At 41.2% G+C, this 20,794-nt stretch overlaps 1 protein-coding gene across 1 annotated transcript in view; it reads left to right on the top strand.

Annotated features, from left to right (window-relative positions):
• LOC131945239 (A disintegrin and metalloproteinase with thrombospondin motifs like) overlaps positions 1-20,794 on the top strand; it is a 39,369-nt gene that overhangs the window by 13,408 nt on the left and 5,167 nt on the right. Inside the window, exons 2-9 of the mRNA XM_059306283.1 lie at positions 6,280-6,340; positions 13,905-14,158; positions 14,264-14,341; positions 15,527-15,690; positions 16,321-16,358; positions 16,898-17,012; positions 17,521-17,676; positions 19,162-19,300. Coding sequence (XP_059162266.1) covers positions 6,280-6,340; positions 13,905-14,158; positions 14,264-14,341; positions 15,527-15,690; positions 16,321-16,358; positions 16,898-17,012; positions 17,521-17,676; positions 19,162-19,300 — 1,005 coding nt within the window. The remainder of the gene's footprint in view (positions 1-6,279; positions 6,341-13,904; positions 14,159-14,263; positions 14,342-15,526; positions 15,691-16,320; positions 16,359-16,897; positions 17,013-17,520; positions 17,677-19,161; positions 19,301-20,794) is intronic.

The raw sequence follows: 20,794 nt of genomic DNA, 5'->3' as shown, positions 1-20,794 counted from the left end.
ACTTAAAAAAAAAAAAACTCGGGACTCTCGGGTTAGTATTCTAGCTCTCTACCACTAGGCCAGGACGTCCCATAATTTGCAGTTATGATGAGCTGTATTGACTTTACTCTATCTAGACGATCGGTTAACAATATTTAAAAGAAACGTTTTTCTTTTTCAAGTTACTTTGTACAAAAATATTTAAAGCAGCTGTATGGGTACCCCTACTGGACCATAAGTTATGGAAGTAATGTGAAAATTTGCCTATCTTTCACACTTCAGCTCATGTCCATTATTGAAATATTTTTCTTTGTAACAGTGTGTTAGTGTTACTGTAGAACAATCACTGCTATCTTAGACCTATTTGTTTTTTTACAAAACCACTACCAAGGTGCACGTAACACATTATTCATGAATAAAATTCATTGTTCTTTTTAAGTCGGAATTGGGCCCCCTATACGGCCTGCCCCCCCCCCCCCTGCACTGCGGGGTCTGGCAGCATGATAGTTCCGTCCCTAATTTACATACGTGCATATTTTAGATAAATATAAACTACGTGCATTTTTTGCTGTTATAAATGACGTAACTTAAAGCAAAGACGAGCTGATGTCGAACATTCCCTTTAGCGAAATGCCAAAATGTGCCTGATGACATCAGATGAAAGCGTTTCGGCGAGTTCACATACTTTTCCTTTCCGGTGATCGCGCGTCGCGGTATTAATAGATTGCGGGTATTTCCTAAACCCGTGTGGAAATACCCCATCTCGAGAAAAACCTGTGCGATAGCAGGCAGAACAATGAAAGCTGAGTAAACAGCAGGTAAAGGGCCGGGGGGATAATGGCACTGCGGCGACGGCACCTGTTGGGTCTGATAACTGCAGGGGCCTGTGTCCCTGCACCAGATGTTCCCTGCACGCTGGGGGAGGTGGGCATGCCATTGCCAGGAACATCGGGGGGAACACTGCCTGGGTATCGTGCTGCTGGGAAAAACAACTGGCTGTTTGATGTTAACCTAGTTACTCACTGCTGGGGCCTTCACAGATGTGAACAAATAGGTCGAGAGACATCTTCAAGTACACGCTGAAATGTCTGGAATTTTAGTGATACACACACACACACACACACACACACACACACACACACACACACACACACACACACACACACACACACACACACACACATATACATATATATATATATATATATATATATATATATATATATATATATATATATATATATATATATATATATATATATATATATATATATATATATATATATATATATATATATATTAGCTGCATACCCGTGCTCCGCCACGGTAAATCTTTTTTAAATGTTCCAACTTGGGAACAGAACAAAACTAAACACAAACACAAAACAAAAACACAAACTCAAACACCACACAAACACAACGTAAACACAACGCAAACACAAGCTCAAACACAACGCAAATACAAACCCAAAAGAAAACACACACACAACACAAACACAAAAGAAAACACAATCACAATGTAAACAAACACAATGCAAACACAAACGAAAACACAAACGCACACAAACACAAAAGAAAAAAAAAGCGAATAACAACACTAATAAAAACACCAACACAATGCAAACACAAACGCGGGAGGTCACTTCTCTCTGCTAAGACCTGCACTTGAGACGATCCAAAGGACTCCTCACTCTCATCTTTTCTCTTCCGATACGGTGGTCTCCAGATGTAGTCCGTCCGTTTCTTACAGCCACGAACAGCCCAGCGTCTCAAGTTCTTCGTTGACCCTTTGAGAGGGTCGGTCTGAGAGAAGCAGGTCGTCAAGTATCAGTGACCCCAGGGGCAGGTTAATCTGAAGATAGTAAATCTGATAAACTTGACCACGTGTGGGCCAGCCGGGTAAGGGATGGGGGTGAGGGGTGTAAGGACGACGGGTGAGGGACGGGGTTGAGGGACGGGGGTGAGGGGTATGGGGTGTGGGGTGTGGGACAAAGGGTTAGGGACGAGGGGTGAGGGACGGGTGTTAGGGGTGTGGGACGAGAGGGGGGAGGGACGAGAGGGGGGAGGGACGAGGAGTGAGGGACGGGGGTGAGGGACGAGGGTGTGGGATGAAGGGTTAGGGACGAGGGGTGAGGGGTGTGGGACGGGGGTGAGTGGTGAGGGACGGATGTTAGACTCTCGGGTTAGACTTTTATCGTTTGCCTTTAAATATCTTTCAGATCTCCGAATAATTACAAGTATGCTGTATAACCGTTTAAATATCTTTCAGATCTCCGAATAATTACAAGTTTGCTGTATAACCGTTTAAATATCTTTCAGATCTCCGAATAATTACAAGTATGCTGTATAACCGTTTAAATATCTTTCAGATCTCCGAATAATTACAAGTATGCTGTATAACCGTTTAAATATCTTTCAGATCTCCGAATAATTACAAGTTTGCTGTATAACCGTTTAAATATCTTTCAGATCTCCGAATAATTACAAGTATGCTGTATAACCGTTTAAATATCTTTCAGATCTCCGAATAATTACAAGTTTGCTGTATAACCGTTTAAATATCTTTCAGATCTCCGAATAATTACAAGTATGCTGTATAACCGTTTAAATATCTTTCAAATCTCCGAATAATTACAAGTTTGCTGTATAACCGTTTAAATATCTTTCAGATCTCCGAATAATTACAAGTTTGCTGTATAACCGTTTAAATATCTTTCAGATCTCCGAATAATTACAAGTTTGCTGTATAACCGTTTAAATATCTTGCAGATCTCCGAATAATTACAAGTTTGCTGTATAATCTACTCAATATTTGAAAAAAATTGTGTTCAGAAATATCCCGTAAACATTTCTCTAGGCGTTGATGATAAGACACAATCTTAATCCAAGGCCTCTTTGGTTTTACGCCTAACCTTATTATTGCCAACGGTATTGCTTCATGTCTCTCTAGAACTTGCTCCTAAATTAGAATAAAAAATTCACCGTAATCTATAACACAGATGTTTAACTTCCTAAAATAATCTCGATCTTGTACATATATTAACGTCCAACTTATTCATTACTTGCATGTCCATCGGTCAGTCATTCGTAAACTAGACAACTCTGTATCTTGATACAGTATCGACTAGGTTGAAAAAGACAATGTTTTTTCGTAAGCAAACTTAAGCAACTTCTTAAACCAACGATTTGCAGGTGTCGCTCTATTTAGCGAGTTTCTGGTAATTAGACGCAATTGGTCCTGATAGATTAGTCATCACTGTGGTTGGTAGGTAGATATTTACTTGTCGTTCCTTGCTTGTTTGTTTGAGTTGAAGTCAAATGGTACCGTGTCCTATGAGCAGTGTTGGCAGGTGAAGCGTACTGCGAGATAGTTCATAGAGTATTTTACTTACAGGGTAAGATTTACTCAAGTATTTTAGAATTGGCTAATTCCTTTCAACTGCCAGCTAATCGGCTAGACTGGGACGTCAGTGTCGTTATGACATCGGTAATTTGATATTTAAATACGGAAGTAATGTTTTTAAAACGTTTAGTACTTTAAAAAAAAAAAAACTACTCAGTTCTAGAACAAGTGCTAAGGTGAGTTCGCTGAATGCGTGATAAAAAGGCTTTCACTCCATGGTCGTTTTCCTGTGTATTTTATGAATGAAAGTATTTAGCAGCCTGCATCTTAAAACCTGTTCTTCAGACCTAGCCATCAAAGTTAAAATGTTAGATCTAGTATTCTGATACCATAACCAAAACGTAAACTAATAAATTTATTATAAAGCTCACCAAGCCAGTAAAGAAACTGCAATTTTTTTCAGCTTTCATAAAATATAATTAAAACAATAAATTCAAGCACTAAAACAGACACATTTGTTAATTAGCTTAAACAACAAAATCAAAGTTGAGGTTTAAGGACAAAAAAAAAATTCCAACCACTTAAATCGTGCCTTAGAGCTTTGCCGGGAAGTAATTTGACTTACCTCCCCTAGGTTTAGTGAATTATTTATTACCGCCCCTTAACACTCTATACCTCCCATATCTCCTTACGGTAGTTATTCCCCCTTTCTCCAAGTAAGACAACTCTAATTTGACTGCTTCTGAAGTCAAAGATTTGTAGTTGGCACTTGGCTTTTTAAGATGACTGATGCCCCCGTCTTCAAGAGATAACAATTTATTTGCCCCATCCTCCGGCTAAATGCTTTCACTTACCGACAGGACCGTTGAAAATTCCCAGACTGAACGCGTTTTCGCAGTCGGGGAAGCTATTTTGGCTAAGAATGGGCTGATATACAGAATAAATTGCAAAACTTTCACGTTAGATTATATTTCCACTTGGGGTGTTATTAGCGGTCGATGCTCAAATTAATATAATTGAATGTAGAGGTTTGCAAATTGCTAGACTTGGCATTGCGGGGGTTTGTATTGCCCCGGAACGAAATAGAAAACATATATTTTACATAGATAACATTTTCTTTAGCTTATATTAGGCCCTACCACCCCCCCCTAGTTTTTCAGAAATTTTAAGTACCCCCTCTTTAAGAGAAGGTGTCTGAACGAAACCCTGCAGTAAACCCTGCAGTAAACCTTGCAGAAAACCCCGCAGTAAACCCTGCAGTAATCCCCAATCAACCATCAGTTAAACATCAGTTAACCATCGGCTGCGCTGTGCCTTGATCTAAAGGTTTGTTTATTTCCTGGACCCCCACCCATACCGCCCGCCCCCCCCCCCCCCCCCGCCCACACCGCCCCGCCATGCTTCTAATTAGGTTAAAGACAAACTTCCCTTGTACAGTAGTCTTTGTATACGTCCTGGGTCAGGTCACCGCGACCCACCGGCCACACAGAAGGGAGTACAAATCAAGGGCAATGACCTTAAATTCACCGTCGGAAATAATGGGATACTTTACCTTGGCAGTTTAATTGGATGAAGTTAAAGGGCGTCATTAATGTCTACCGGATAGTGACGTCAAGTAAAGAAAAATAACAATTGAAATGCACAGGATAATATCAGACGGGGGGGGGGGGGGGTCTACTCAGTCACTTGAGGGGTGTTTTAGTACCAGGAGGGGCGTGTTTTAATACCGGGGGGGGGGCGTGTTTTAATACCAGGAGGGGGCGTGTTTTAATACCAGGAGGGGGCGTGTTTTAATACCGGGGGGTGGGGCTTCTCACAGTCACTTGAGGTGTGTTGTAATACCATGGGGAGAAGACGCCACTCAGTGTATGTGATACAGAGGGATGTTTTAATACTATGGGAAGGGGGAGACCTAAAACTCTTTGTTCAAAAAGTCGGCAAAATTTACATATTGTTTTCAAAGAGTCTTTTGAAATGGTAGAAAAACAACCCTGAAATTTCCCTTAATTTAGTAATGGGGGATTTCTTACTATTTTTCAAATAAAAAAAAGTGTTATCAACATTTTAATCTTATAAACAAGTTCGGAGAATAAAAATGCGAATACATTTTAATGTCTTGACTGAGCCGCTGCAGTAATGTTGTTGTTTGTTGTTGTTTAAGTTTAAGTTTAAGTACAGGTTGTTGTTGCTGGCGTATTATATGTTATCTGTGTATGTAGGATGTAGTTTGAGTTGTAGCAGTGTGTGTAATTATGTTATTTGGTGAAAACCATGTTTTAAAAGTGCAGGTTGGACATATATAATTATATTCTACAAAATAAAAAACAACAGAATGTTTATTTGACGTCATTCACTGCGGTTTAAAAATACTGTAGCAGACGTTTTCGATAGCTATCGGTACATCCGGGTTAGCTAGTCAGGGCTGAATTTAACAAGGTCAAGGCCGGCTGATCGTCTGGTATTCAGACGTCTGATATTTTCCCCTCTGCTTTCCTTCTTTCTTGTTGTCATTTTTATTTTCATTTATTTTTTTTGTTTGTTTTGTTTTAACGCCTGGTTCTTGATTGAAGGGTTAAGTGGTTGGATGAGCAATGAAAAGATGGGGTGGGATGGGTGTTCGTCACAGTGTGTGTGTGTGAGTGTGTGTGTGTGTGTGTTTGTGTGTTTATGTGTGTGTTTTTATGTAAGGCGAAGTGAGAGGTATTTGAAATGGGCTGAGATTTCATTACACATTCAAAGCAAAAATTGTTCGTACATCTCAACTTAATTAATAGCCCAGAACAAATATGATAATGTTGTAATTTAATTTATCCTGTTACACAAATTAAAATTCTTTTCCCAAAGTCTGGGCTACGCGCCGCGCCGTCTGCTATTAGAGATGTTATCTAGGTAATTAATTTTAGTTTTGGGGGAAAAAAATATTTAAGAGTAATTTTTTTTCTTCATTTTTATTTCAGCATTTACCTCATTTTATCTCATCAACAAATACCTCAACAGACATCGAACACCTCACGCAAGGTAAGCGTCGTAAGAATCTCTTGTTGATTAGACTCTTGTTGTGCAAAGTTAGACTTCCGGTACGGCATTGAGCCATTCTTGTGTTTCTACTAAGTACTACGTGCAATCATGTTATGTGCCATATCACCCGTGGACTCCGACCACAACTTGTTTCTTTTACTGGCTACTGTTTCCATAGCCTTTTTCTGGGAACGATTTACAAGGCAGCGGTTTTTTATATTGGGGTGAGAGCTAAAGGTATAGGCGCATATATATATATATATATATATATATATATATATATATATATATATATATATATATATATATATATATATATATATATATATATATATATATTAATTGATCGATCGAGTCCATTGCAGCTGTAGATCCTCCTAGAGTGATACCCCCTAATTTAGCTGCTCACGATTTGAACTTTTATATCTGTTGAGAAGATAAACACCAATGCATGTTAATTGGCGAGTCGGACAAAACATCCATCGTCCGAAGAAAAGACCCATCGTCCACCTCCACACCCCCCCCCCCCCCCCATGCTACCCCAGATTTCCCCTGTGCATGCATAACGCCGGACAAAAAATGAATCTCTTTGTTGTGGCCGAAAAGGCATCGATCACGATCTGCCATTTGTGTAAATGAATTTGATAGGCCGTGCTTCTGGGTTAGATCGTTGCTATATTCTGCTTATACGTGGGAATTAAGGTGCTTAGTTGAAGTATGTGTAATGTGTTTTATTTCAATAATATACATGTTTTGATTCCATTAAATTCGTATTCTAATAACAATGGAACTGTATACCATTAAGTATGTATTAAAAAACCGTTTTTCGTAAAAGAAAAAATCGTGATTTAATCGAAATAAGTTTCAAAAAATATTATAATTTAAATAAATAAAAACAAAATGAAATGTTAGCTACATTTTAAAATTCTGTCATATAAAAATATTTTTAAATTTAAAAGGGTTTTAAAACGATTTTCACATTTTCCCCGCTATTCCCGCTAAAACAACACCGTGAAACACAGCAGTAGAAACCCTTTTGAAAACTCCTGAAGGAGAAATCACTCGATGCTAGTTCAAATGTTGACTTCCTACTTGTCTCTCCTTGTGTCAACTGAAATCAACTTTTAAGCTGTCTCATCGTAGAAGGTGTAGATTTTAACGTCATTGACTACGTGAAGACTACAGAAGTTTTTGTTTGGCTTAAATGGGTATGCGTTTTTACTTTCTCGTATATACGAAGTATAGAGAAAGTCTTGTAATCGTGCAAAAAAAAAAATCGAGATTTTTACAAATCTCGACGTTTCACACCTCACTGATACGGAAAAACATAATTTTGCAATCTTGTCCGTATGTCTGTGTGTCTGTCTGTGTGTCTGTGTGTCTGTGTGTCTGTCTGTCCGTGTGTAAACACGATAACTTGAGTACCGTTACAGCTAGGTTGATGAAATTTCATATATAAGTATTTAATCAAAATCGTAGATCCGTATCAACTTTTGAGCGATTTCCGATAACCGGAAGTGGTACTTTTCCTACTTTGAATTTTTCCAAAAGCCTATAACTTGAGTACTATTTCAGATAGATAAATGAAATTTCATATGTAAGTAAAAGATCTAATTCTCTACCTTCTATTAAATTTTGAGTAATTTCCGTTGACCGGAAGTAGTACTTTACGCTACTTCCGATTTCTCAAAAAACTAATGTAAATTTTAAAAGTACTAATAATATTGCGCACCATTATGCGCTTTTTTATTTGGCGTTCACTTGGTGTGCAATTAATTTGTCTACGAGATTTTATTCTATTTTTAAAACTTTAAGTATTTAAAATGGATTAAAAATCATGTCTATAGCCCGAGTTCCCATCCCCTGTTATTTTATATAAGAATATTCGAGAAAGTTTAGGGGAGATCACTCCCGGTTTATTTTGTTTTGTTAGGAAACAATATTTAGAAATCAGTGTTTTTAGGAGTTTTTTGTCGGTGGTTGGGGGGGGGGGGCACTTAAAACTTTTATGGGGGAGGGGGTGGACTTACATTTCTGCAGCGTAGAGGAGGAGGGGCGGACAATACGTAGTGTATTTCTATCTAAATTAGATTTGTTCTATTTTGTTCGATACTTCAACCAAGCCAAGACACTCCAGTATAGCTAACAACATCACAATCCAAAGCCTTAATCACCAACAAAATCAAGACACTCCAAGCTAACCAACAAAATCACCACTACCAAAAACCCAATCCGCAACAACTCCAAGACACTCGAGTCTAACCAACAACATCAATTCTACCCCCAACTCAATCACCAACAAAGTCAATATACTCTAGTATTACAAACACCATCACCACCACCCCAATCACCAACAAAGTCAAGACACTCTAGTATAACAAACACCATCACCACCACCCCAATCACCATCAAAGCCAATACACTCTAGTCTAACAAACACCATCACCACAAACCCAATCACCAACAAAGTCAATACACTCTAGTATAACAAACACCATCACCACCACCCCAATCACCAACAAAGTCAATACACTCTAGTATAACCAACACCATCACCACCACCCCAATCACCAACAAAGTCAATACACTCTAGTATAACAAACACCATCACCACCACCCCAATCACCAACAACTGCAAGACATTCCATCACAGCCCTGTGACTCAGTGTAGAAAACTGTGACGGAGGTAAACAAAAAAAAAAAAACAAGAGTAGAGTCCCTTGTGACATCATATGTTGACACGCATCATCCCAACATCGGCTGCAAATGTCAAGCTATTTATGTAAATATGTCACGATGTCTCGAACTGTTTTTTTCTCCCGTCTCTCACCGGCCACCCACCCACACACCTTGTTTCCTGTCTAGTCATGCTTCACAATTTTCTCTCATAATTAGCGGCTAATTAGGTCAAGGTAAAAAAAAAGGTTGATTTGTAATTTTTTTTAAAATTCCGAGTAGACCTCACGATGTTGTAATTACATTGGTTAATGCCAAGTTAATGCAATAATGGTTTGACACCACTAGCGGAGGCGTGGCTAGGGGGTGGAAGGGGCGGTCCTCGATGGAAGTATTTTAATTGTTGGGGAGCGGGTAAATTGATTAGGATCTTCCATTGTATTAATTTAAAAAAAAAACCCGGATGTTCAGCTTGTAAGCTATTTCTAGATTTGTTAGATTACAATGTATGTATCCAATTTTAATCTATTCAAATATCACCGGCCGAATCAGTGTTGACCACACCATTCCTTTATAAGCATGTCATATATGCCCAATGGTTCGCTAGGTTTACAAGGGAATCTTTACCTTTTTTTTTACCTAGTCGGAGTATTGGGTCGACAATATACGACAACCCCCCCCCCCCCCCCCCCAAATAATGAGTGTTGCCCCTTCACCCCACCCCTCCAAAAGAAATAGAACTTTTATAGAAAATATATAATTTTAACACTGATCCACTTTTACACCGATCAGAACTGAACGTTCCCACTTTCTCTATGGTAGACGTGGCAACGTCTCCACTTGATCAAGTTCCAGTGGTTCTCAAGTTCCAGTGGTTCTCAAGTTCCAGTAGTTATCAAGTCCCAGTAGTACTTAAGTTTTAGTATCTCCTTTACCGCCAGCATTACTCATATAGTAAGTTCCAGTGGTTCTCAAGTTCCAGTGGTTCTCAAGTTCCAGAAGTTCTCAAGTTTTAGTATCCCCCTCCACCGCCATCATTACTCATACAATACCATCTACACCAGCGTGTCGTAGCTCCTGTGATCTTAACCCACTCTCTTATCGAACGAAAGCCACGGACGCACATTCAGCTCCGCCGTATATAAAAAAAAATGGGGCCATCATTAGGTACTTAGTTTGACTGACTTTAGTACCCTGAATTTATCGTCCTCCACTCCACGGCGCCGCTCCCCCCTCGTGAAGTAGCACCGTATCTCACCGGATGATGTTTGAGACGTACTCGAGGCACGGGATCAAAACTTGCCGACCGTCCTGAAGCGACGTTAAGACATCGCCGGCCAGATAAACACGCAGGAGCGTAGTGATACATCGACGGGCCACACACGGACTGGATAAGTAGTCCCTTCAAAAGTAGGCTGGCACTGATGTGGTGTTATAAGACTCTGTTGTTGTGTTATTCGACTGAATCCTAGAAACGGTAGCGGGTTGCGCGAAGAAGAATGAGTATCCGTATTCGTTTCCGTAATATATATATATATATATATATATATATATATATATATATATATATATATATATATATATATATATATATATATATATAGGCCCATTTATATATTTATATATAAAATCGAAACATCAAATCTACGTTTGTGACTAACTCAAGTTTTACTATTACCCTAATCCGTAAACGTATCCCTAACATCAACTATTATCCTTATCGTCTCTTCGTCTCTGGGTATATGTTGAAGCAACATTTCAGCATGTGATGACTTAAGTCCGAAAGTACTGCAATGGTGGATATAAAAATACGGTGCAAGCACCTTTGATCGGGAATAGGCCTACTAAATACAACGACGGCAATGTTGAACATCAAACTTGTTACAACTCAGTTACTCGAGACATGTCCAACACCCATTACAACACGACCTTTCACCCTTAGGGGTCATCCATTTATGACGTCCACAATTTTTTTGGATTTTGGACCCCCCCCCCCCCCCCGTCCACAAAAATCCACTTTTTTCCTTATTAAAGTCCATATGCGTCCACAAAAGTAAGTTTTTTTTCGGACTCCCCCCCCCCCCCCGCGTGTGGACGTCATAAATGGATGACCCCTTATACACCGGTAAACCCCCACCCACCCCATCACCCACACATTTTCGATTAAAATCCTACGCTACGTAAGCTTGTTGTACTAGTCGAGTCAGGCTTAGCAGTAACGGAGCTAATTGCTAATGTAAGTCAATTACACTTGTACTGTTTTGGTTCTGCGTGCCAGACTATTTAAGGCGGCCAGTGTTTATAAGGCGTGCGTCGGAGAAAGGAAAAGAGAATCGAGGCGCAACTCTTGACGTGTGACAGGGGTTAAGTGCCCCTGTTTGTACCGACAAATCTCATACCTTGATGGGAAATGTGAACCACTTAGCAGTGATACGTTTGACAAACATAGTGCGTACTTGTGGGCTATCTTAGATATATTATATGTACATACGCGTACGACTAACCGTACCCGTATAAGTACAAGTAAAAGTTTAGTTACACGTTCATGTTGACGTTGACGTACACGCACACGTACACGTATACACACGTACACACACGTACAGTACACATACGTACACACACGTACACACACGTACACACTCATACACGCACACGTACACACACGTACACACATACACACACGTACACACACATACACACACGTACACACACACGTACAAGTATACATGCAATTGTACGTGTATAAAAATGTGTATCATAAAAATACCACAAGAACATGTTCATAAAACCACAAAACAACCATCCTCTGATGTTGTGCTCTGAAAACGTTGAAAAGTTGTAGAACACAACTACAGACAGCGAGAATCGTTGAAAACGTTGAAAAGATGTAGAACACCACTTGAGACAGCGAGAATCACATTGTGTGATCAAATCTGAACTCCCTACCCTTATGTTAAAAGCAGACATGGTCGAATGAAAATTGTTCCTATTTTGCATATAAAAAAACCGCCATAAAACTAAAACGGAACAAAAAATGGGCTTTATCGAGTGAAACGGAACTTGTGTTCGGTTTGTGTTTTTTATCTTGTTCAGCTTGAGGTATCATAGAGAGCGTCGTAGAAGGCTTTGATAGAACGTCAACATGAATAACATTAAAACATGTTCCATTTACATTTAGGACATGAATATGAATGTAACGACACTAAAAAGTAAGTGCGAGCGGTTTAAATGACGATGTTCCTTCGGTATTGGCGGGGAAATCAGAAGAATTCAGTGTGGTCGGATCGGTACAGCGCATGCTTGCTAAATTGAAAAGAGTTCGAACCTACAGACAGATGAGACTCGATAGCTGGGGACAGCCACTCTTCTAGGAGAGACAACTCCAAAATCAAACAACTGCTGCCTTGTAGTTTGTTCTTCGTTGGACAAAGGCTATGGACGCAAATCCAATAAAGAAAAGCAGGCCGAAATCGGACTCAACGGCCTATTTAGTGTATAACAAGTTGACACGGAATATTTAATTGCGTTGGAGGTAATAATTACAATTAAGAAAATAAGAAGAAGAAGTAGAAAGCGAAGCAAGGTCAACGGGACGTTATTGTAAAGTTCCCTTTTCGAACCTGGTGGTCCATGGGGCAAGTGAAGTAGAGTTCACCTGTTTCTATGACCTCGCATATGAAGGGATAGCGTGATAAATACTATGCCCAGCCGCCTTTACTTTCCCTAACGAACTGCAAAACAAGTAGTTTACATGGTAGGTTAGTGCGAACAAAATGCTTGGGTAAAGGGCGTCCATTACATCAAATGTTTTGTTCTTTTTTTTTGTTTAATTGAAAGGCATCACCAGCAGATCCGCTCTTCTGCAGCTAATAATCCTAGTTACGCCACTGTAGCCGACCCATTTATAAAAGTAACACATGACCTTTGACACTTCTGACCTATTGACCTGCTAGTCTCGAATGGGGAGTTATCTCACTTCTATTACAAGTAGCAGACAAATGCAACTGATAATTATCAGCACTTAAGTAGAGCGCTTCTTGCTTTTACACAATAGTTGCTTCATCTAACAATTAGAAATCCGATAACTTCAGCTTTACTAAGTACCTGATCAACGATATCTACCAAGTCTTGGCAGTTTTTGTCATCCAATTATGTTATCGTTTTTTTATTTAATTAAAAAAAAAATAAGATGGAGTTGATGTCTATCTTTGATAAGGAGAGATCAAAGAAAACTTGAGCGTGTGACGGGTCACAGTTCACTAAACTTTGACCCGGATGACGTCACCATGTTAAGGTTACGTTTTTTTTGATGAATCAGATTGTGATAAGGGGGCCTATATGTGAGTTTGTGTTGAGCTAAAACGGTGTCGTGCTGTTAATTATGGGTGAGGGTAAGGTTGAGGGAGAGGGGGACAGAGGTCGGGTTATTATTCTCATGTTTGTTGTAAAAACAACGTTCGTTTTATCCACATTAATATGACGAGTTTATGAATACACATTAATACTGCTAACCCGAAGGTCTCAATTTCAAATCCGAATCCAAGTCAGTAGAATGTCCCTGAGTCCACCCAGCTTTGATGGGTACCTGACTCATATTAGGGAAAGTAAAGGCGGCTTGGTCAAGAAACATGAACTCTACTTCATCTGCCCAATGGATTGTTAGGTCTAAATGGGATTCTTTGCTTTCACTTAATCCTATCTCAGTTGAAAATTCTTTCAGTTTCAGCTCACATTTTTAGTTTTTATATTTAAAATCTCGGACTCAATTGTCGTGTTTGTTTTTATGCCTAGAGTTGCTCAGCAAACTATGGGCGTCCAACCGTCCATCGAAAGGATTATTTTCACAATTTAAGACTTAACCAACTGTCATATTTGTGTTTCCCCATAGCAACCATCCAGTCCCGCAGCAAAAGATGGGCGTCCATCAAAAGGATCAAACTCTTCCAGCACGACAAAGGCGCCTTGTCTCACCTTCTGCCCAAGCCGACCATCGTCAGACGTAGAAACCCGGTCACGGCCAAGGTCGGCGTGCTGGTGGTGGTGGAGAACTCCATCTACCGCCAGTACCTCAGGGACAACGGCAACAACGCGAGGGTCGCCCTGGCCAGGATCCGGCGCTACTACGGCATGGTGTTCGCCATGGTGAGTGGGACGCCGTGGGTCTGAAATGTTAAAGCTAAAAAATGGCGCGCTACTCGTTTTTGTTTGTTTTTTAATTAATATTTTTTTTTTTTCTTTTTCTTCCAGATAGATCAAAGATTCTCAACCATAAACGATCCTAATTTAAGAATATCAGTCAGAATTTCCGGAATCCTTGTAGCAGAAGTGAGTGTCATTCATAATCTTTTAACACAAATGTGTTATAATCACTTGATGATTGTTTCTGCCGTCGTCTTAGTACCCCCATTGTTATTATACTCAAATAATAAGTTCCAGTGGCGTAGCGAGGTCGGGTGTCACCCGGTGCGGTCCGCACCCCCGCCCCCCCCCCCTCATTCATTAGTCTTCTCTGCTCCTTATGGAGCATAGGGCCTCCACCATTTCCTTCCATTTCTTCCTATCCTCGGCTATTAATTTTGACATCTCCCAAGACATCCCTATTGGCTTCAGTTCTTCAAGAAGACACCGCCTCCAGGTCTGTTTTGGGCGCCCTCTCTTCCGCTTTCCCTGGGGGTTCCACTCAAGCGCTTGGCGTGTAACATTTGTGTGAGCCTTTCGCAGTGTGTGACCCACCCAGCGCCACTTCCTCCTTCTTATTTGCACACCTATAGGCTCCTGCCTAGCTTTCCTCCATAGTTCCAAGTTCGGCACTTTGTCCTGCCATCTCAGTTTCAGTATCTGTCTAAGGCATCTATTCATGAAGGTCTGTATCTTTGCTGTGCTTGCCTTGGAGACTCTCCATGTCTCTGCTCCATACAGCAGAACTGCCTTGACATTAGAGTTAAATATCCTAATTTTTGTGGTAATGGAGATGGCTTAACTTTTCCATATGGGTCGCAGGACTGTGAAAGCGCAACGGGCTACGCCTCTAATAAGTTCCTCGATTCAGTTTTTGTCCCCTGCTTCAGTATTTAGATACTAATCGACTTGTGAGGCACCAATAATAGTCCGAGGTTCTGCTAACGTGGCCAAAACGTGTAATTAAAGAGCGAGCTTAACATGCGTTTTTCAGTGTTTCTTTCAGGCACCTCTCCTGCAAGGGGGGCATCACCACGATTAAACAAACCTCTAAACGTTGGCACCCTTAGCCCCGCCCCTAAACATTGACACCCATAGCCCCACCCCTTAACGTTGACACCCATAGCCCCACCCATATTCTAAGCATTGACACCCATAGCCCCACCCCTAAACATTGACACCCATAGCCCCACCCCTAAACATTGACACCCATAGCCCCACCTCTGCATTGACACCCCTAGTCTAACGTTGACACCCATAGCCCCTCCCTAGTCTAAACATTGACACATATACCCTCACCCCTAGTCTAAAACATTACCCCCTCTGTTACAGCGACGAGAAGACTCGGGCTGGCTGGAGAACATCGTGGACTGGGGGACCCTGCGGACCCACGGGATGGCCTCAGTGTACACGGACCGTGCCCTCAGGAAGTTCACCAAGTGGGTCAGTACCCGCAAGAACCTGCCGGAGTTCGACCACGCCATGGTCTTCACCGCGTCAGTATTCAGCTCCAAGCTTCATTTCTTCTCTCCCTTTGTCTGTGTCTTCCTGCTTCAGTTCTTCTCTCCCTTTATCTGCCTGCTTCAGTTCTTCTCTCCCTTTACTTTGTCTGCCTGCTTCAGTTATCTCCCTTTTCCTTTGTCTGCCTGCTTCAGTTCTTCTCTCCCTTTACCTTTGTCTGCCTGCTTCAGTTTTTCTCTCCCTTTACCTTTGTCTGCCTGCTTCAGTTTTTCTCTCCCTTTACCTTTGTCTGCCTGCTTCAGTTCTTCTCTCCCTTTAGCTTTGTCTGCCTGCTTCAGTTCTCTCCCTTTACATTTGTCTGCCTGTTTCAGATATTGTTTCCCTTTTCAATAGCAGCTTAAGTATTTATCTCCCTTTTCCAGTATTTGTCTCCCGCTTCAGTAATTATCTCCCTGCTTTAGTAATTACCTCCCTGCTTCAGTAATTATCTCCCTTCTTTAGTGTTTGTCTCCCATTTTATGTACATGTATTTGTATGCTATTTGTCTTCCTGATTCATCATATTTGCATCTGTCTTTAAAAAACAACCACATCAAAGTCTGTCCAATTAAACTGTCTATTTATTAGTGTCTCCGTGTTTCTATATTATTTTCCTTTCTATTGTAGGTACCGCCTAACCATCAAGCAAGGTATAACTTTAGGAGGTGAGTGAAAACTTTAGGTGGCAACTTTGAGTAATAAATGCAGAAGAAATAAATACTAGATTTGATTACATACACATGTTTATACTCCTAATTAGGATCCTGTGAAACGTATTTATTTACACAATATTTCTTTACCATTCTATTAAAGGTTATTGGGAAGCCATTGTTGCACTTTGATAAATGTATCCATCCCTAAAAAAGCTTTTGATCTAATCAGAACGAGTACATTGTATTGCAGGCATGGCATATCTGAATGCCATATTTGACATATTGTATTGCAGGCATGGTATATCTGAATGCCATATTTGACATATTATATTGCAGGCATGGCATATCTGAATGCCATATGTGACATATTGTATTGCAGGCATGGCATATCTGAATGCCATATTTGACATATTATATTGCAGGCATGGCATATCTGAATGCCATTTGTGACATATTGTATTGCAGGCATGGCATATCTGAATGCCATATTTGACATATTGTATTGCAGGCATGACATATCTGAATGCCATTTGTGACATATTGTATTGCAGGCATGGCATATCTGAATGCCATATGTGACATCAAGTCCGGCAACGCTGTGTCCATAGTGGCAGACAGGGGTGACTTTCAATGTGTCAAGGTCGCTACTCACGAACTGGCTCATAGGTAAGGTGGGAACTGTCACATGTGTGAGGTGTGAGTAAACACGTAGTACTCACTCACACTGTAAACATCACTAGTGTGCAATAGCTGTGGTGGTTAAGGGAAGCTTTGTTGACATGAAGGTTTCAAGTTCGATTCTTGTTTTAAAAATGTTTAAATTTATGCAAAGGTTTGTAAAATATCTACTTAACTCATTTGGGTATCTAGCATGCGCTGGGTGAAATAATAGCAGTTAAGCTTGGTTTTCTCCCCGCAAAGAACAATCAAAATCTTTTTCATCTGTTATAGATATCATTAGGTCCAACTAGTAATGGCTAATAGTTTATTTACACATAACGTCATTCAATTTCTATAAGTTGTTGACACTTGTAAATAGTTGTATTTGTTTACTTAGTAAAGTTGCTTTAAGAATGCTTAAATTTATTACAGTATATTTTCTCCTTCTAAAACTAACATTGGTATAGCAAGTAGCCTATTCAAAAATAATAAAACACTGTTTTTCAAATGACAGTCTCGGGGCGAATCACGATGGCGACAAGCACAGCAAGAGTTGCCGCCCTGACGCCAACTACATCATGTCCCCCCAGCCAGCCCATCACAAGCAGGTGCTCAAGAACGCTTTTTACTTCTCGCCCTGTTCCATCCGGGATATGACTTACCACCTCAGGTAAGACACGGCACCTGTATGCTCAGTCAACCTGGTAATATAGGAGAACTATGGTTAGTCAACCCACCCCAGGTAATACAACACCACTGGTCAGTCAATACACCCCAGGTAACATAACACCTCTGGTCAGTCAATACACCCCAGGTAACATAACACCTCAGCAGTCAACCCACCCCAGGTAACATAACACCTCTGGTCAGTCAATACACCCCAGGTAACATAACACCTCAGCAGTCAACCCACCCCAGGTAACATAACACCTCAGCAGTCAACCCACCCCAGGTAACACATCACCTCTGGTCAGTAACCCACCCCTTGTATCACAACACCTCAACATTAATCTCACAAACCATGCTACATCCTATAGATATACTCACTACTTGCCGTTATACGAATCAGTACACGTAGCCAATTTCAAATCTTTCCCTACCGTTGTCATAATAAATGGCTGAAGAAATAGTGGTGTAGCCCCGGATGGTCTTTCTCCACCATATACAGCACCACCTTTACTAGAAAGTTACAAATGGCTTGATGGGGCAGTTTTTGTTAGTATTCTGGTGAGCAACACACTCTGTCCAGTGGCGTAGGCAGGGAGGGTTTGGGGGGAGTCATAACCACCCCCCATAGACCCCTCGGTATATATATAAAGTATGAGGGGGGGTGCAAATCGAAAGTTTGTCCCCGGGTAAAAATTGGACCCCCCCCCCTTGAGACGATCCTGGCTACGCCACTGACTCTGTCTCTCTCTAAGGAGGATTTGTGGCACCAGACAGGTTCACTGACCGCACCATGCACATACTCTAGTGATGCCACATCACATAGTGGTGCACCTTGAGTCTCTCATTGTTCAACATCGTACGTTTAAATTAACAACAGCAAAACTTGGATATCGAAACAAGATGGATGAGTACAATCAGTGGCGTAGCGAGGGGGGGGGGCGGGGTGCGGACCGCACCGGGTGACACCATTTAGGGAGGTGACACCAAAGCAAAAAATTGCAAAATATATAGAGAAAAAGAAAATTCCACTTACTTAAGTATATTCGAGTGTTAAATAGTCTTTTAAGAGGTGCAAATCGAAAGTTTGAGGGGGTGGGGGTGCAAATCGAAAGTTCGAGGGAGGTGCAAATCGAAAATTTGTCCCCGGGAAGGTTCGCTACGCCTCTGGGGGGTGACACCATTAAGTGCCGCACCGGGTGGCACCTGACCTCGCTACGCCACTGAGTACAATAATCAAGAAACATGTTCGCAAAAGTTTTGTATGAAAAAAAAATGCATTTACAACAGTGCACATTAATATACGCGGCTTGCTGTAATCAAAGTAAAAAATACAAAGAACTAAATATCTAACACCCCCAAACAAAAACGAACCAAATTAGCTAAACTAATTAATTATAACTATTATAATTAGTCCTAATTAACAGCTGGATCCGATACTCCGTATAATATTAACTGATTCCCCTCCCTATTTATCTGGCCACTTCAGCAAACCCACCTCGGCGTGTGTGAAGAACGAGCCCCCCGTCTACTACAGCTATGATCTCAGACGTCTACCACCTGGCCGGGTCTACTCGGCCGATATGCAGTGTAAGCTCATCTTCGGCAAGAAGTCCGGGTTCTGTATGGTAAGTTTAACCAGTTGTGTCGCTTACGGCAAAATGTCCGGGTTCTGTATGGTAAGTTTAACCAGTTGTGTCGCTTACGGCAAAATGTCCGGGTTCTGTATGGTAAGTTTAAACCAGTTGTGTCGCTCACGGCAAAAGTCCGGGTTCCGTATGGTAAGTTTGTCGATCACGGCAAAAAGTCCGGGTTCTGTATGGTAAGTTTAACCAGTTGTATCGCTTACGGCAAAAGTCCGGGTTCTGTATGGTGTGTCGCTCACGGCAAAATGTCCGGGTTCTGTACGGTAAGTTTAACCAGTTGTATCGCTTACGGCAAAAGTCCGAGTTCTATATAGTGTGTCGCTCACGGCAAAAAGTCCGGGTTCTGTATGGTAAGTTTAACCAGTTGTATCGCTTACGGCAAAAGTCCGGGTTCTATATAATGTGTCGCTCACGGCAAAATGTCCGGGTTCTGTATGGTAAGTTTAACCAGTTGTATCGCTTACGGCAAAAGTCCGGGTTCTGTATGGTGTGTCGCTCACGGCAAAATGTCCGGGTTCTGTATGGTAAGTTTAACCAGTTGTATCGCTTACGGCAAAAGTCCGAGTTCTATATAGTGTGTCGCTCACGGCAAAAAGTCCGGGTTCTGTATGGTAAGTTTAGCCAGTTGTATCGCTTACGGCAAAAGTCCGAGTTCTATATGGTGTGTCGCTCACGGCAAAAAGTCCGGGTTCTGTATAGTGTGTCGCTCACGGCAAAATGTCCGGGTTCTGTATGGTAAGTTTAACCAGTTGTATCGCTTACGGCAAAAGTCCGAGTTCTATATAGTGTGTCGTTCACGGCAAAAAGTCCGGGTTCTGTATGGTAAGTTTAACCAGTTGTATCGCTCACGGAAAAAGTCCGAGTTCTGTATGGTGTGTCGCTCACGGCAAAAAGTCCGGGTTCTGTATAGTGTGTCGCTCACGGCAAAATGTCCGGGTTCTGTATGGTAAGTTTAACCAGTTGTATCGCTCACGGAAAAAGTCCGAGTTCTGTATGGTGTGTCGCTCACGGCAAAAAGTCCGGGTTCTGTATGGTGTGTCGCTCACGGCAAAAAGTCCGGGTTCTGTATGGTGTGTCGCTCACGGCAAAAAGTCCGGGTTCTGTATGGTGTGTCGTTCACGGCAAAAAGTCCGGGTTCTGTATGGTGTGTCGCTCACGGCAAAAAGTCCGGGTTCTGTATGGTAAGTTTGTCCCCACGGGGAAAGTCCGAGTTCTATATGGTAAGTTTGTCGCTCACGGCAACAAGTCCGGGTTCTGTGTTGTGTGTCCCTCACGGCAAAATGTCCGGGTTGTGTATGGTGTGTCGCTCACGGCAAAAAGTCCCGGTTCTGTATGGTGTGTTCAAGCAGTTATCTCGTTTACTCATACTAGTTGGCTGTTTTCGTTTTAAAACTGAAATTACGTAACTGTACATTCAATAATATAAAAACAAAGTGGACAGTGGTTGGTTTATCATTTTGATATATTGCATGATTG

The sequence above is a fragment of the Physella acuta genome, unplaced genomic scaffold (genome assembly GCF_028476545.2).
Source record: "Physella acuta isolate Inbredline_101_S28 unplaced genomic scaffold, ASM2847654v3 ptg000533l, whole genome shotgun sequence".
Classification (NCBI taxonomy): Eukaryota; Metazoa; Mollusca; class Gastropoda; family Physidae; genus Physella; species Physella acuta.
The sequence above is the reverse complement of the archived record's forward strand: the minus strand, read 5'-3'. Positions and strand labels throughout refer to the sequence as shown.